Source organism: Carica papaya, chromosome 6 (genome assembly GCF_054855325.1).
Source record: "Carica papaya isolate Zhongbai chromosome 6, ASM5485532v1, whole genome shotgun sequence".
NCBI lineage: Eukaryota > Viridiplantae > Streptophyta > Magnoliopsida > Brassicales > Caricaceae > Carica > Carica papaya.
This window is the reverse complement of record NC_142314.1, coordinates 32,710,537-32,727,404: the sequence shown is the minus strand read 5'-3', so window position 1 is coordinate 32,727,404 and position 16,868 is coordinate 32,710,537. Positions and strand designations below refer to the sequence as shown.

At 35.3% G+C, this 16,868-nt stretch overlaps 2 protein-coding genes across 2 annotated transcripts; one reads left to right on the top strand and one right to left on the bottom strand.

Annotated features, from left to right (window-relative positions):
- Positions 1–217: 217 nt before the first annotated feature.
- On the top strand, positions 218–11,662 carry LOC110812874 (chromo domain-containing protein LHP1). The gene is made up of 6 exons (XM_022039751.2): positions 218–817; positions 1,240–1,265; positions 1,410–1,496; positions 1,791–2,540; positions 11,109–11,169; positions 11,285–11,662. The coding sequence occupies exons 1-6, from the start codon at positions 392–394 to the stop codon at positions 11,330–11,332; spliced, it is 1,398 nt and encodes a 465-aa protein (XP_021895443.1). The 5' UTR covers positions 218–391; the 3' UTR covers positions 11,333–11,662.
- A 1,618-nt stretch (positions 11,663–13,280) lies between these two features.
- LOC110812869 (Ribosomal protein L3 family protein) lies at positions 13,281–16,406 on the bottom strand. Its single transcript, XM_022039747.2, has 2 exons — positions 15,779–16,406; positions 13,281–13,887 (listed from the first exon to the last, which is right to left on the bottom strand). The coding sequence occupies exons 1-2, from the start codon at positions 16,320–16,322 to the stop codon at positions 13,598–13,600; spliced, it is 834 nt and encodes a 277-aa protein (XP_021895439.1). The 5' UTR covers positions 16,323–16,406; the 3' UTR covers positions 13,281–13,597.
- Between the last annotated feature and the right edge of the window lie 462 nt (positions 16,407–16,868).

The window sequence follows — 16,868 nt, the reverse complement described above, 5'->3', positions numbered from 1 at the left end:
TAAAAATACAAGAAATTTTTTTATATTTGTATTCATTGCATAATAATTTTGATATTGTATTCATTGCATCGTATATTTCTCCGAGTCAGCGTAGAGCTGGAGGGGAAACAACAGGGGAAAAGGCTTGGAATGTCGGGTTCGGGTGATCCATTTTGTTTTGAAGGGTCGGATCTATGGGTTCGGGGCAAATACATGTTCATAAGTTTTAGAACACGAAGCAGTGGAAAGTGAATCGGCGTCTTGTCAAGAACCCAGCTCAGGCTAGGCCCCTTGTATAATCGTACATGAAATATGAAACGACTCAACCCCACCGTGAAAACGTACCCGTAATCCACTTGATACTTGATTACTTCTATCGCATTAAAACCCACAGCGCTTCGTCGCAGAAAAAATGAAGGGAGGAGGGGGAGGAGGAGGAGGAGGAGGAGCAGCAGGAGCAGGAGCAGGAGCAGGAGCAGGAGTAGGTGGAGCAGGGAAGAGGAAGAATCAAGCGGGAAACGACGCCGTGGAAGCGAGCATTGGAGGGGAGAACGAGAAGCGAGTTATGGGTATCGATTCCAACGGCGATACCGATAATCAGTCGCTTCTTCTTGACGTTGATGACGATCAGCGTAAAGGGTATGGGGAGGAAGGAAGTGGGCATAAAGGAAAAGAAGTGGATATGAACGTAGAGGAAGAGGATGAGGAGGAGTTGGAAGAAGAAGGAGAGGAAGGAGAGGGGAAGGAAAGTGAAGATGAGGTTGAAGAAGAAGAAAGGCCAAAGCTTGCTGAGGGGTTTTATGAAATTGAAGCCATTCGCCGTAGAAGGGTTAGAAAGGTACATTGTTTTTCTTCTCCCCTGTTTGGACTTTGATCGGATTGCGTTCTGCGATTTTCTGTGCGGTTTTTTTCCTCTGTAAACAAACAGTGGGTTGAAAATGGAGGCAAAGGACAAATGGTAGTATATTTTCAAGCTGGTGGGGTCCTATATTTTCCTTAAAGTTTAGCTTTTGGAATTTGAGGTTTTGTTTTTGGTATATATATGCAAGTGGGTGTTCCATTTAACGGACACCCCATGTTGTACTTATTTTCTGGGAGCGTTTAGCGGCTTCCACTGGCATAAGAAACAAAGAAACTTATGGAAATGCAAGAGATAATGTGCTTTTCATTTTTGTTTATTCATTGTTCTTTTAAGCTGATTATTCTTTTCCCCTCTCTTTTTGGTTCCTGTGTTGGTTCTGCTGCTTTCTCAACAAATAGGGTGCCGTTCAGTATCTCATTAAATGGTGAGTTTCCCTCTTTTCTAATGAAATTTATTATATATTTTTCTTCTCTTCAATGAGTAGAGACAGTAATAGAATCATCAAAGTCAATTAAGTTCGACTCATTAGTTCTGGGTGCTTTTCGATTATTTTTTATTTTATTTGAAGGCGTGGATGGCCTGAAGCAGCCAACACTTGGGAGCCATTAGAGAATCTTCAGACTTGTACTGATGTTATTGATGCATTTGAGGACAGGTAGGCTTCTCTCCTCCTTCACTCATCCTTGTTTTCTTAAGTTCTTAATGCGTTTGCGACTTAAAATTATTTATTTGTCTGTTAGAAATGCATTATCAGATTACAAGGACAAGCAAGCAGCATATTGTTAATGTCAACTATCATTTGTCTAGCTAATTTTCCTTAAAATGTTTGTTATCCTTTTGTCCTTCATTTCTTTGATAATTAAGCTGAGCTATAGAAAGTCAATAGATGTGGACGTCCAATTTTATATTCTGCATTCGTATATCCTCAATTCATTCTTTGGTTTTGAAGCTTGAAACTTGGAAAGCATGGTCGAAAACGCAAACGCAAGCATGGGGGTCCTCACTCTCAGCCTAAGAAGAAGCAGCCACGATCTTCTGTGTCAGCATACAAGAGACTAGGCACTGGAATAGATCATCTTCTGCCTTCTGTTCCTCTTAGCAACTTGTTTCCTAGTGATACTCCTGCCCAGACTCAATTTATGGGGTCCACTTCTGAAGGAGGGAACAATGGAAATCAACTGATTTTGGTTGACGAAAATGGGACTACTAATGTCCCAAAACAAACTGATGAGAGAAAAGAAGAAAATGAATATGATCCCAAACTTAGTGAACTTAGAGGAACATTATCCAACAATGAGGTCAATGTGGATAAACTTGCAATACATTTCCATGAAGGCAATGCATCTGTAGGTGATGGACCTGCAAACGGGCTTCCCAAGGTCAATCATGTGGAAGCTGTTCAGAGGAATCGCTGCACAGGAGCTAAGAGAAGAAAGTCTGGTTCTGTGAAGAGGTTTAAACAAGATATGTCCTCATTTGAGCCTCTTCCCTCACAGAATCCAACATCAAATTTTACTTTAGGCTCTGGTGGAAGAGTTGCAAGGCTGGGTCTTGAAAGTCCTGGTTCAACAGGGAATAATTCAAGCCAAAATGTCAAGATTGATGATTTATATATCACAGAGATCCTAAAGCCAATTGGCTTTTCATGCTCAGTAACTGAAAATATTCAAGATGTTGTGGTAACCTTTTTAGCATTGAGGTTTGTCTCTGGACTCAATTTCTTTTTTTCTTTCTTTTTTTCATTCGTCTCTTTATGCTTATAGAAGAAAGTTAATTTTCCATTTCTTGGCAGAAAGTAACCTGTGAGAGGTAACAATTCTCCTGAACATAAATAATTAATCAAGTAAAACGAGCAGACAATTGATACTAAGTGTACATTTCCTGTTAGCACCTGTTCCTTATTTGAACATTTTTCTTGGATGCGATAAAAGATTTGCATGACGGGTATAACTGTTTAGGGGTTCCAACTGAGTTATTATTAGTCTACTTAATAATTTTACCTTGCATGTGTAATTGATTGTCTTGCTTCCTGGATTCTTGAACTTGTTATTCTTCTCGTCAATTGCTACGAGAAAGAAATGTCTTGAAAGTAGCTTTCAAGTGCTATTGTTTTATTATTAGCTTCTGAATGGTTCTTGGGTGAGTAGAGGTGTCAATGAACTGAGATGAGCTAAATACTTTAGGTATATATGTATTGAGAAGAGTAACCATTTCTGTTTTGCATTAATTTAGGTTAATCAATAATAAGTGTGTGCGATTTATATGGAAAGGTGAGAGAGAAACAATAAGGTTATGATTTGCTGTAGCCAGGGGCAAAGTCCCTGCATCCCCTTTATTGATGACAATAAACGTACTTTGGCCTTTCTTTAGATAAAATTGTGGCTGCCATTGCTTGGCCCTTTGTGACTATATGTATCACTAATCCTACTTTCTTCCTTTCAATTGTGTAGTTTGTACCTTGGAATTTGGCTAATTTATGGTGTTACTCTAAGATTTCACAGCCTTATGTCCTAAAAGCCTTTAGATTTTCTTTTTTTTTTGATAGAGAAAAGAAGCTTTATTAAGAGAAGAGGAGAAAAATACAAAGAGGAGAATAAGGTATATTCCTAAATTTTTCAAACAAAAAAGAATAAGAAAAGAAAAAACATTAACAGAACATAAGTGAACAAAGATGATAGTCTCCCAAATTTCAATATAGATCGAAAGTAGTCAGAGGAATATTTTTGTGTGTTGACCTATAAAGTTGCCAAAGAAGTCCTTCTGTCTCATACCTCAGGAAAGATGTATGTCTATCATTGCAGATTCTTTGGTTCCTTGCAAGCCATAAAGTTTAAACCAGAGAAGATGGCCTCTCTCCATGGTTTTGCTTTCTTATCCCATCAATCTTTATGTGTACATATCAGAAGCTCTCCACTGTAGGAGTGACCTAATTTGGTCCAAACACGTTGAATCTTCCAAGCTATCTCACAATGGAGGAATAAAAGATCTAAAATATCGGCTCCATGGAAGATCCTTTGAGCAAAATACAAAGGTTTCTCAGTCAGTTATCTCTAATCTTGTGAAACGGTGAGGTGGAATTGTTGAAGGCTCTTTTATTTCTCTCTTTCCGAGCAACCGATGAGATTGAAAGAGGAACTATGGGAATAGTCTTCTTCTTCTTTGACTTTGATGTTGCAGCACCACTCCAAGTCTATAGCTCATCCTTTATTGAACAGCCACAGACTAGTTGAGGTAACCTTGACATAGCAACACCATTCCAAGTCCATAGCTCATCCTTTATTGAACTACCCACAGCCTAGTCGAGGTTAACCTCATTCTAGTCTCAACACACCAAAGAAGAAGATGAATGGATTGTCCATACTTTGAACACGGCCCGTTGCTACCTCCTAGACAAAGAAAGCCATGTGCAAAGACGCTTCAGAGGAGAGGAATGTTCCACCAGATTCTGTCAAACAGTTGTTGACCCTTGCCTCCCTAAATCTGGCTGCATTAATTAAGTTGGAAAAGATTTACTTAAGTGGCCTCTAATCGACTCAGTGATCTTTGTCAGAAACTTACTTTTTTTGTGCAAAGGTTGTGTAGTCTTTGGTGATTCATGTCCATGTTCTTGCTAAGAATAATTTTTGTTCTAGTCAATGGAGAAAGATATTATCCTATTTAGTTGCAGGTTTAGGTAGGCCTTCAGATTGCCATCGATGTCAGGTGTGAAAAAGAAACTAGCTAATGAAGCCATGTGGGTATGAACTATGGCAAAAAACAGGAATGGAGATAATGTTAGCCTAAATTTGGTTTTGAATAAGATAATATGCTAATTATATATTCAATTCAAGTTAAGTAGTTATGATTCATACCTGCTAAGAAAAAATTGAAATATTTTGCTATAAAAGTGAAACTTCAATTGTGGATAAGTATTTAAGATATGATCTGATTCTACATATCAAGTAATTAATATCAAGGAATATGATAGAGATAGAGTAGGTATTGAACTAAATGGGTGTTAGAGTACCTCTTAAGACTACAAGAACCACATCCCATTCTCTTTGCAGATCCATTTGCAGAATTGCCAAAGAGATATCCCTATAGTGTCAATCTGCTTTTGCCCAAAAAGAGACTAAAAGGTCATTCTATCCTGGAGAAAGGGAGTAGGTAAGAAATGGTCTTCAAAAGTTCTAGCATTCGTCTCCAACGACAACAACCATTAAGTGTAAAGAGACTATGAAATTTTGGTTGCTGATTTGGTGCTTTCTGCTATTGATTGTGTCTAATTCAGGAACCAATGTCTCTCAGACTGCTTATATGTTGCAGCAATACAAAGTTTACTATCATTCTTAGGGTTTTAATTGTAGTTTCACAATATTAAATGTGAAAAACAAAATGAGGATTATGGGCTTTGTCCTATATTTGCATGGAAGTTGAGACTTAGGGGCTTCTCTACTTTTAGTTGATTTGCCTGTAAAGGTGTTTTCTCTTGTAATATATATCTCCGAAGAATTTGGCTGGTATTTTTCAGTATAGCTTTTCTGGAATTATCAAGCAGAAATATTTGCATTTGGTTCCTTGGGAAGTTGAGGGTGATGGCTAGTTTGTATTGTTTATCTACTCTGTCCTTTTTGTTTTTGAAAAAACTATAGGTTGCTATTATAATAGCAACTTCCACACAAGCTCCACAATGTTTACATTTTTTGAACAATGCTTTGTTACATGTTTTATTAGTTTTTTTTGGAAAATCCTTGAGGAAGATAATATATTGACCTTTTTTGATAGAAAAATAAATATTATTAAGGCAATAAAAAAGAAGTTACAATGCCGGAGGATAAGATATCCTCCTAAAGTCTATTACTATTGGGGGATAAGATGTCCTCCTAAGGTCTTCTACTACCGGAGGATAAGATATCTTCTTAAAGCTTTCTAATTTGTGAAGGCAAAATTAAATTCAGCATCAAAAACCAAAAGGCCAATGTATTATTGTCCCAAATTTCTGATGTAACACAGAAATGGAAATACCATTAAATTGATCATAAGCTTTAACCCATAGAGAGGTCAAAAAGATCATCCTTTCCCTCTGGAATATTTTTTTTGGAAATAATCCTTTCCCACTGGAACTGGAAAGGAAGGATCGGTTTTTAAAGATCCTGTGCTCCACTCCAACCATAGCATCCATAAAATGATGTTAGTAGCAAATTCAATTGTCATGGACTTAAGGCATGGTTTTGCTGTCAAGCAAATACCTATTTAAAATCTGATCTGGGTGATATTTGGCTCCAAAGTTGGTGTTTTTCTGTTGTTTGAAGGTCACCCTCTCCCTGATGGAAGATAATGGAACCTCATCGATATTTTACCCTTTCCCAGTGTGTAAAATACTTTTTGCATATGGGTGGCACCCTCCCTTTATGTGTTCTCCAAAATATGGTTCTTTTTCTCTGTCAAAAAATAAAAAATTTGAAGTCATTATTTTTTGTCTAAGTCCACTAATAAGTGCCTAAACTTTCTAATTTTATCTTTTGGCTAGATCCACTAATAAGTGCCAAAACTTTTTTGAGAGATTAAGTGCCAGTACTTTAGACTGTGTTCAACTAAGTGCCTGTTCTATCACTTTCTTTTTTAGCTACCAAAACAAAATGTTAAAAATTATAAATTAACCGAAAATTTCAGATACCTCACGTTTGACATTGTTATTTATTGTCTTTTTCTCTCAACAAAAAAACATTGTTATTAACTGGGTGCTGCACCAGTAGTTCGCTAATTATTGTTTATTAAAACCATAAAGTCAATAATAGTAAACTAAAAGTATTGTTTCGGTAATTAGAAAAGTTGCCTTTAAGTTTTTCTTAAAGATGCTGATATAGAATTTTTTTCCACCTTGTGGATAAGACTTAAAACCGTTAGTTGAAGTGTTTTAGTAGGCACTTAATTGTTCAACATAAAAAGATGAGTTACTCAAAAGTTTGGACACTTTCTTACTGAATAAGCCATATTCTAATCATTGTTCTCAAATTCTTTTCATCAAATTTATTGATGACTTGATGTTAATCTACCAACTCCAGTCAACTGTAACTGCATCCTAGAACTGTTGGCTTTGTTACTTTTGCTGTCCTATTCATGTTACTACATCGACTTGCATAAATTTGGACTTGCACAAAGGAAATGGCAACAATGACAATTATGTATTGCTGTGTACATGCTCTATTGTTACTGCTTAATATAGTTTATTATTCCAAGACGTAAAATGCTGGTTGATCTATTGATTGACCTTGGCATATGCTTTATTTTTACAAATTTCTATTTTAATCATGTACTTTTTCTAGCTTTCTATTCGAAAACCACGTAGCTTTTCCTAGCTTAGTTACCTCTAGTTTTGATTTGTTACTTCTAATTCTATGTCTGATCTAATCCTTTTCCCCACCTTGAGTTCTTTATGGTTGGAAATTCAGTTTCAAATTTGCAAATTCATGTTCTAAACCTGCATTTAAGAATAGTATAATAGGCTAATAATTAATGGGAATTGAATAGGAGTTGAACCAAATGCAATGATAGGATTTTGAATTGCCTTTTCCTTTCAAGATTTGTCTTGTGGCTTTATCATATGGAAGCCATATGGGATAATTTTTTATCCAAATTTTTATATTGCAATACTCTTAAAATTCATAATGTGGTCCATCTAGTTGCTGGGATTCTCGAGGCCTATTGTTACCTTCTTAAATATTCTAGATAATTTTGTAATTCAAAATTTTACGTTGGCACACTCAAACAACAATGCACCTATCTATTTGCTGGGATTCTCAATGCCTATTGATGTAAGACAAATAGCAATGATATGTCCATTTAGGAACTTGGAGATAAAAAAATAAGACATTACACCTAGGATTTCTGAGACATCATATCTAAGAAATCTTAAATATCACACTTAAGCATGTGATTATTGCACACAAATAAAAAATTGAGAAACTTTCAAAATATTATTATTATTTTTTTTTTTTTGAAGAAGGGGAACTCTCAAAATATTATTGAATCACTTGAATCCAATAAGTGAAATTACAAGGTATTTATAATAATTTCTGAATAATTTTTCCTAAATGGTATTAAAATAAGTAGTAAACTAGTAGAATTGGGAACACTAATCCTGATAAGAATAAAAAATTAATACTAATAATACTCGAATAGTAATCTTAATACAAATAGGAAAATACTAATTAGACTATAATAATGCTCCTAAATAGTATAGTTGTTTTACATTTGATATAGTTATAATTTCTAATTTATTTAAGAAATCTAGTACCAACCCATTCTACATGGAAGAATTAGCAGAGTTAATTGATATTGTTATAGATTTGTAAATAAATAATTTAGTATATGGTTTGGCACCCCCTAGGTGCCTATTTTTAATGATATTTTGTACTTTTTATTTTAAAAAATTGTTGTCTCCTTAAATATCCTATACCCCTATCTCAGTCCTATTTGATTGTAGAATAGGGATGTCAATGTTAAGGATGTCAATTAGTTTTGAGCCCTATTGTTGTGCGCCTTTATCCTGCACCTTACCTCAGTCCTATTTAAGTGTAGCATAAGAATGTTAGTTTGTTCCGAATATATGCCCATAAACTCTTCATAAGCATGTCAATTTGTAATGAAGCGTAATAATATTTTCCTTAATATGAATTGGTTTATAGGCATGCAAACATGGCTTCCGATGATAAATAGCTAGTGCAGATTGTGAGTCTGTTCCTTTTGTTTTGGTAATACATGATGGTGAATTCATGCTTTCCATCTTGTGTCTGATTCCTCTCATATTCTTTTCCTTTCATGTTTCCTCTTAATTTTCTAACCTTTTATATATTTTGAAATTTTTAGTTCTTACCACTTATATAGAAATCTCCTGGCCAAAATCCACGCCTAAAATTGATCAGGCCAAGTGCTCTGTGTATTATTCCAAGACCTTGATGAAGATGATAAGTTTTTAATCTGGTTGGTTCTTTTTTTTTTCTACCATGGTATTAAGCTAGCAACCAAATTTATCTTCCATTAAGAGTCTGCTAATCTAAAATTAAGTTACCATGGTACTTATCCAATGAATGTAGGGTACATAGAGAAGGCTAAAAACTAGATAAATGTGCCAGGGATGGTGTTCTTTTTTTAACTTTTTTTTGGAAAAGAAAGTGGTATTTACAAGATACGAGGAATTTCCAGTCCATGCTGAAAATGTAGATGTGCAATTAGATGGCTCAGAAGATATATTAGGTCTATAAGCTCACCTCCTTTGGATACCCTTGAACAAAAAATTTCCAAAACATAGTGATCATTGGTGCAACTTCTTCAATGTTTTCTTCTTTTGCCATTCAATTGTTTTGTAAGCCATTAATTGGTATAAATGCACTTGAGGATCTTGGCATAAGAAAATAACTTATGATGTATATTTGACTTTCCACTATGTTGGAGGAATTGATACGTGAATCGAATTATAACTAGGGTTTACACATTAATATCTATGTTGGAGGAATTAATATGGCATTCTCATATGGATTTCTTGTGCCACTATCTTCTTCTATATTGAAAATTCATATTTGATGTCACTGAGGGCAGCAGAGGGGTGTGCATTTGGTTTTACTGTAAGAAAGAATTTTTTTTTGAAACACATTCTGTAAGAAAAGAATTCTTTTAATTTTTACTTTGCTTGAATGATAAAAATTCTTAAAGTTCTTATTTCCATCTTTGTTTTTGAAATAAAAGTGTAGTAAATATCTTATTTCCATCTTTAACTGTTTACACAGCAAAAGTTCTCATTTCTATCTTTAACTATTTTTTTAAAAATAAATTTCTATTTTTAACTATGTACATCATAACAAAGTTTGATATCTGGTATCTTATTTCTACTGTTGACTGTGTACTTCATCAAAGGAATCGTTATCATTTCCTACTATGCATATGTTAATACTGTGGCAGCAATTGATAGCAATTGATCTGTTTTAGCTTCATATACTTTTGTAGGCATTATTTATTCAAAAAACTTCCATTTTGGGCATTAGTACTCTGATAGTTACAAATGTCCACATCAGGTATTAAAGATGGAAGATGGTAAGGTTTGAAAGAGGTTAGGCTTAGTCAGTACAGTATTTTGGTTTGTGATTGAATTGAACCACTTCTTAGGTTCATCATGTGGACCATTAGTTTAGTAGTAGGTTCTTTTCCCATGTGAAAAAATCAAGCATTCAAATCCTTCTTATAGCTACAACAAGAACATTAGTTGGCCACTTGACTCTACAGTTTTTGACTTGTAATTAATCTCAATTCTGAAAGAATTTTGTAAGTTCTGGATTGAGAACCAAGGCAAGCTCAAGCAAACACGAACCACAAGCTTGTTCAAAAAATTTGGTACCTAGATGAGGGGTGGTGTTTAAGGATCCGAGTAACTATTATTACTATATTCCTTTTTCTGAAAAAGAGCTCTATTCTTTTTTCAGGATCATTAAAAGGCACCACAAGGATGTTACTTGAGACAAAGTTTATTGCATTTTGAGATATATCATAGACAAAATATCAAAAAGGTTAACAATATAAACCCCATTATGAGGGGGTGACCTTTCACAAACTTTAGGCAACCATAATAGTAGCAAATGTTATTCCTGTTATAGAAAACTATCTTCTGCTGATCCCGCTTCTACCTCAGTTGTTGAGAGCCTTAACTGTCATGCTATAGGAAGTTCTTGTATTTTTCATGCTCCCATGTTTCCTCTAGGAATGAGATTATTTAACAGGAGGCAAACATATAGCTTTATGTTACACAAAACATTATTTCTTCCTGCCATGGTTTCATAAGAATGTGGAGAATGAATGCTCTTGGGGGGAGGGGGGGGGGGTGCTATTTTTGCTACTGTGGTTTCATAAGAATAATGCTCTTGGGAAGGCCAAATACCATTTCCAACTTCCTTGGCTCCTTTGGGATTTTCGGTATCCCATTTGGGCTAAGGCTCATGGAGCTTTTGGGATTTCCCTTGGCTTGCTTTGTGTTTGAATTTAGGAGGATCTTTGGCCCCTTCTGATGTTTCTTTTCTTTTCTTTCTAATAATACTTTCTTCAAGAATATATTAGAAGAGCATTTTTTAGTAACTGAGAAGGATGCAAAATTTATCTTGTGTCCTACTATATCAAATTGCACCATGCATGCGTTGGCCTGTCCTTGCTGTTCCTATAATCTGCACTTTGTTGTGTGTTTTATACTAGTGTTAGCTTTTAAAGAATATTTGGCTAAATTATATTTTTTCCAATTTAATAGGTCTGATGGCAAAGAAGTGATGATTGACAACAAATTTCTCAAGACCAGCTATCCGAATCTGGTAATCTTCCGTTTATATTTCCTGTTTCGTTTGATAATGCAGTGGTGTTAAGATTTACCAAAAAAACATGAGAATATTCTGATCAGGTTCCTGTTCTTTTAATTAATTTTTCCAGTTGATCGACTTCTATGAGCAACATCTCAAGTACAGCCCTACATCTTAATTGGAGTGAGATACAGGGATAGGATGTGGGTGTAGTTCTTATCCATACAGTCTTTTCTTTTCTTTTGTACACAGTGTCGTAATTCCGTAGTTTCAGAAGGTAGTGCAGATCCAGGATAACAGATATGCTGGCTTGGCGGGATATGGCCAGACTCAGTGATGTAATTAGCCCTCTCTTGCCCATGTTAAGATAAATTTAATTTTCCTGCCTCCCATTTGTGTGTGGTTTTTCTCTGAAGGATGGGGAGGTGGGACTGCAAACATCTTGTCCAGAAATCAGAAAGCACAGAATTTTTACATGCAAACCTTTCTGTGACCTTTTAATCTTCAACTTTCTCTATCTGGCTCAGTGAGCTTATTTTTTGTTGGGAATTTTATATAATAAATTAGATAGTATGCATTTATTTATAGTTGGAGGAAAATGAAATTTTCTTAAATTTATTGTAGATAAATGATGATTAGCCTTGGAATAATTGAGGACGATGTGGTCATTTTCATCCTTCCAGTTATAAAGAAATAGTTGTTTGGTTTTCATCCTCCCAAGCAGTTGGCCTCAACTATCTTATATTGCATAGAAACAAACCTGTCCAAGACAAAATCAAATAAAAAATTAAAGATACAGATTTATGCAAAGAGGTTGCTAGCAGCTCAACTAACTACATTACATATAGCCAAGGAACAGAAGCATATTCTGCATTATCTCTTAACTTTTTGCTCATCTTTCTTCTTCTTCTTCTTCTTAACTGCTAAGGTACATAAGGTCTCTGCCTAAACAGAAAGAAAGAAATGGGAAACAGAGGGCCATCTCCATTGGTACCATCTCTAATTGTGGGAGTTCTTGGACTTATGATCTTTAGCCCTTTTCTTTTAACCCTTGCAGATTATTTGCTGCCTCTGTTTCAAGCTTCTGACTCTGAAGCCAATGGCAGAATTGTCATAGTCCTTGTCCTTCTATTGCTGTTATTTCTTGTACACTTTCTTTCTGCAGTCATTCCGATTCTTCGATTTCCATCAACATGCCCAACTCAGCAAACAACTAGTGCTGATGCTGATGGGTTTGGGCTGGGATCATTACTCCTGCTTCTGCTATTTCTTATTCTGTATAGTTTTGTCTGGTAGAGTCATCCATCCAACAGTTACAAGTATAAAATAATGAAATGTCTTCCTACGTTTTTGCCCTATGTGTTTGTGAAAATATATCAGAAAGCTAGGTTGTTTCTATTCTAATATTAGGATTTATATCATAGGTAGAATGTTGGAGAGTTTGACCTTTGTTACTGTAATAAACTTGTTTAATACTTCATTTTGCCACCTAATTCGCTGATATATTCAATTATCTAGGAGATAAAACTCGAATTTTCTTCAATGACTACATTACATTTCAATTGCGATAATAAATCAATAATCTTTTATTAGTGAATATACTATTACTTAATTAGTAAAAAGACTTAATTTACACTAAAAAAATCTCAAGAAAGATCTTTTTTCTAAGACTTCCGATTCAACATGTTCAAACATAAAGTTGCAGTAAGATTTTCAAGCCATTACCAAACTTACAGCAACAAAAGCATTTTAATTTTTTTAGAAAAAGCACAACCAAAAACAAAATTGTTTCTCCTCAGATCACAAGATTGAATCAACAGTAATGAACAACATAACCCAATTTCAAAATACTAGATATTCATCATGTTTTAATAAGATTAAACCATGGAAAGAATTTGCACGGATAATAATACTAGACTTATCAGCAATGACTATTTTCCTTACCAGTCATACCAAAAACAGATACCCTTGTCATTTTTAATCTTCAAGTGGATCATTTTTTTTTTTTTTGAGAGATATCACATATATCTAACATATCTTCTAAAAAGATAGATCATTCACTAGATTAAGGAGAGCACGCTATTTATTCAAAAATGATAATACTAATAAATTCTGCATGAAAAAAGTATGTTTAATTTAATATTTTTATTAATTAAATGCTTTTTAGTTCCTTTATAGTACATTGTCAATTCCAAAAGTATTGAATTCAAAAGAATGAAAAAGGAAATCATTAACGATGGACCAGTACAGACTCCATATCTAAGAAACCATTCTACAAACTAGATACATAAATGTGTTAGATCACATATCCAGGTTGCTTTTTCTTTTTTTTTTTTTTGGGTGGAACCCTAGGTTGCTTATAGAAGCAGAAGGTTGCAAATAGATTGTTGTTCTTGACAATGAAGAGCGGCACAAAAACAAAACAAATCAAAACACAGTGGAGCTAGCTCTTTGGAATATTCTTCCCAACAATCTTTGCAGGGGCTATGCGCAGCAGATTTCCCGGCTTACCAGGGACAGCACCCTTTATCATTACAACACGAAGATCATTGTCAATTTTCACAATCTTGAGTTTTCGTGTCTTTCTTTTTGTTCCTCCCATCCTACCCGGCATTTTCTTCCCCTTGTATACACGCCCTGGTGTTGTTCCAGCACCAATGGAACCCAAAGCTCTGTGACTCTTGGAACCATGGGTCATTGCTCCCCTCTTGAAATTATGCCGCTTAATTCCACCTGTCCAATTGGCAAGATAAAACTTGGATCAAGCTTAGCCAACTATGGATTTGACGGTATACTTCTCAAATACAAGGCTAAGATATTTAGAAATATTGAACTGGATATATTAGAGCGAAGTGAAGCATTTATTTAGTTATTATAGACAGGAACCCAAACAATACAAGTACTAGAACAATTCCAATGGACTAACAGATTGTCATGACCTTAGTCCATAAAAAGGCCACAAACCAAGAAACTTATATTATTTGAAAACAAGGAAAGCAGGAGAGGAGGCAATAAGGGTATGTAAAATTTGCATGCTTTCACAATGAAAGATATGATTCAGCATTCCCACACAATCTGCATGCTCAAGAGCTCTTGCAAAGAGAATGTACATATACCGATATTTCCACTCATCAGAAAGTAATTCCAGGCACCAATTACAAACTTCAGCATGAGCAATTATGACAAACACGCTATATGACTTCTCATTTTCAAATTGTACAAACAAAAGATAGCTATCAAACAACAGCACTGATATTCACAAAATTTCTCAAAGAGAACACGTAAGAATAGATATACACTTCTATTTTGGAGGGGGAAGAGTGAGGTGGGATGTAAAACTTGCAAGTTCAGCAAAAAGACTCTTGTAAAAATCAAACTTCTGCTGACCCAGAGTCAACCAAGCAGATGTAGAAGGCAACCCATACAGTGAGCAAGAAGGCTTTCCACAACTACAACTAAAAAATGTCAAATGGGTTTTAAAACTTCACTCATGCAGGAAAGCTTCGAATGCACCTCATTTTGTTGGCACTAATTGCCCCTCCGCCTACACCTTTGATGTTGGCATATGAGTGGAACCACTAGCACTTTCTGGCAGCTGGCAGTATTCCCTCCTGGGGCAATGTGGGTCATGCAAGGACCTAGATGCCTAAGTCTTAGTAGTCATAAAGGATGCTGCAGAATGAGGAATACAACTGCGGAGGACTGGTCTTGGATCTGTGTCTTAAAATTGCACACCTCTTTTTCTAAAATAAGACATAGAACACAAAGGATGCTGCAGAACATGAACTCTTTTGGCACAAACAATTGCAACAAGGGCTTTAACAGGACAACTGCTCTACCCACCATGTCCTAATGACCTCAATAACTAAACCTCTTTCACAATGAAAAGCTTTGCATCTCTTAGGATAACTACAATGTAATCCAAAGGAGAGTTGGTTCCAATTAGCAAATTAAAAATGGAAATAAAGTTATCAGAGGCCATTTACAACAAAAAGAATAATAATGCACATCTGACAAGATATTGCAGATCCAGTAACATGCCCTGATCTTACACAGTTGTAGACAAGCCTTGAACTAGAACCTCCGAAAGCTAAAGTATGAAACTTGAATATAACACGCCTAAAACCAGTAGAATTTCATCGAAACCGCAATCATTTATACAGAAATTAAGCATACGCGAGCAGGAAAGAAAATAGAATCTCAGCATAGTCCACAGTGAAAAACACAAGTAACGGGTCCATCATCCTTGGAATGTAAAGAGAATAAGTGATTATGGACTCTTGGTTACGGCATGTTGGGTACCTAACTAGGTGATGACTGGTTCGCTGCGAGAGGAAATTTGGGCATGGAAAGGGATTGGATATGGTTCGGTGAGAGAGGAAATTTGGGCGTGGAAAGGGATTGGAGATGAGAGCAGACATGTGAACCTTATTCTCCTTGCTACTTTTTCGGTGGTGTGAAAGAAAAGGAACAGGGGAGCTTTGAGGACATTGATATGTAAATACCTTTGTATATGGGTTTGCATTGGTGTGTGTGAATCAACACTTACAACCTACTTAGGTAAAAAAATAATAATAATAAGTAAAGGAGAGACATTTACGGACTCAGAAACACCGCCACAAACCTTGAAATCCCTTGCCAATTGTAGTCCCAGACACATCAACAAGATCCCCCTCCTTGAAAATCTCCTCAAACAGCAACCTCTGGTTAGGTTCAAACCCTTCAACGCTCTGCAACCTGAACTCTTGCAAGTGACGCAAAGGAATAACCCCAGCCTTCTCCAAATGACCCATTTCAGGCTTAGTCAATTTCTTATCCCTAACCCTCCTGTACCCAACCTGAACAGCATCATACCCATCAGTAGCAACAGTCTTGACCTGGGTCACAATATTTCCTTCTCGAAATCCCACGACCGTTACAGGCACCACAGTACCATCAGCCTCGAAGTAACTCATCATACCCAGTTTGGTACCCATCACACCAATTCCGGCCTCCATGCTCATTGCCACTATGTGGGTTTTACATCTTTTACTGGTTTTGGAAAAAAGAAGAGGAGTTTTGGCGGTGTTGCAGAGAAGGGGGTTGTTCTTGGTAGAGAAAAAAGTAGTGCATTTTAGTGAGGATAGAGGGGGAGTATGCCCTAACGAAGAGAGGGCAGCAATGGACATGGCTTCTGGGTTCTGGTATCTGGTTAGAGAGGGCTGTGTTTGAAATGGATAAGTTTTCTTCTTATCTAAGCAGAAGGGAAGCTCTCTTAAACTGGGTAAATTTATATTTTTACGAGTACCATTTTTCTTTTCTCAAATTGATTTCAATAAGCAAAAATTATAAATAAAAAAAAAAAACTATTACAAATTTATATTTTTTATTAAATAATATTACACTATATCTTTGGCAAAATACACAAAATACAGAATTTTGTAATTAAGAAATTATTAATAAAAGTTAAATAATTTAAAGTACATTATTAAAAATTTAAATCAGATTGATTATAAGTTCCTAATTTCTAATTGTATTTTTAATTTAAAATCTGTTAAAGCAAAATTATGTTAACAGAACAACAATATACAAATCAATGTAATTAAAAATCATATATAAAAAAGAAAAAAAAAATTGAAGAACTTGGTGGATTAATTATTGATTTTTCGAAAAAGATGAAAGTGAATTGGAACCAAAAGTAGAATAGAGAGAAATGATATGATAATAATTTCATC

Excerpts from the sequence above, each read along its gene's own strand:
- LOC110812874 (XM_022039751.2), top strand. The coding sequence starts at position 392 with ATGAAGGGAGGAGGGGGAGGAGGAGGAGGAGGAGGAGCAGCAGGAGCA. Across the intron at positions 818-1,239 it reads GCCGTAGAAGGGTTAGAAAG|GGTGCCGTTCAGTATCTCAT; the intron begins GTACATTGTTTT and ends CTCAACAAATAG. Across the intron at positions 1,497-1,790 it reads ATTGATGCATTTGAGGACAG|CTTGAAACTTGGAAAGCATG; the intron begins GTAGGCTTCTCT and ends TTGGTTTTGAAG.
- LOC110812869 (XM_022039747.2), bottom strand. The coding sequence starts at position 16,322 with ATGTCCATTGCTGCCCTCTCTTCGTTAGGGCATACTCCCCCTCTATCC. Across the intron at positions 13,888-15,778 it reads AATTGGCAAGGGATTTCAAG|GTGGAATTAAGCGGCATAAT; the intron begins GTTTGTGGCGGT and ends CCAATTGGACAG.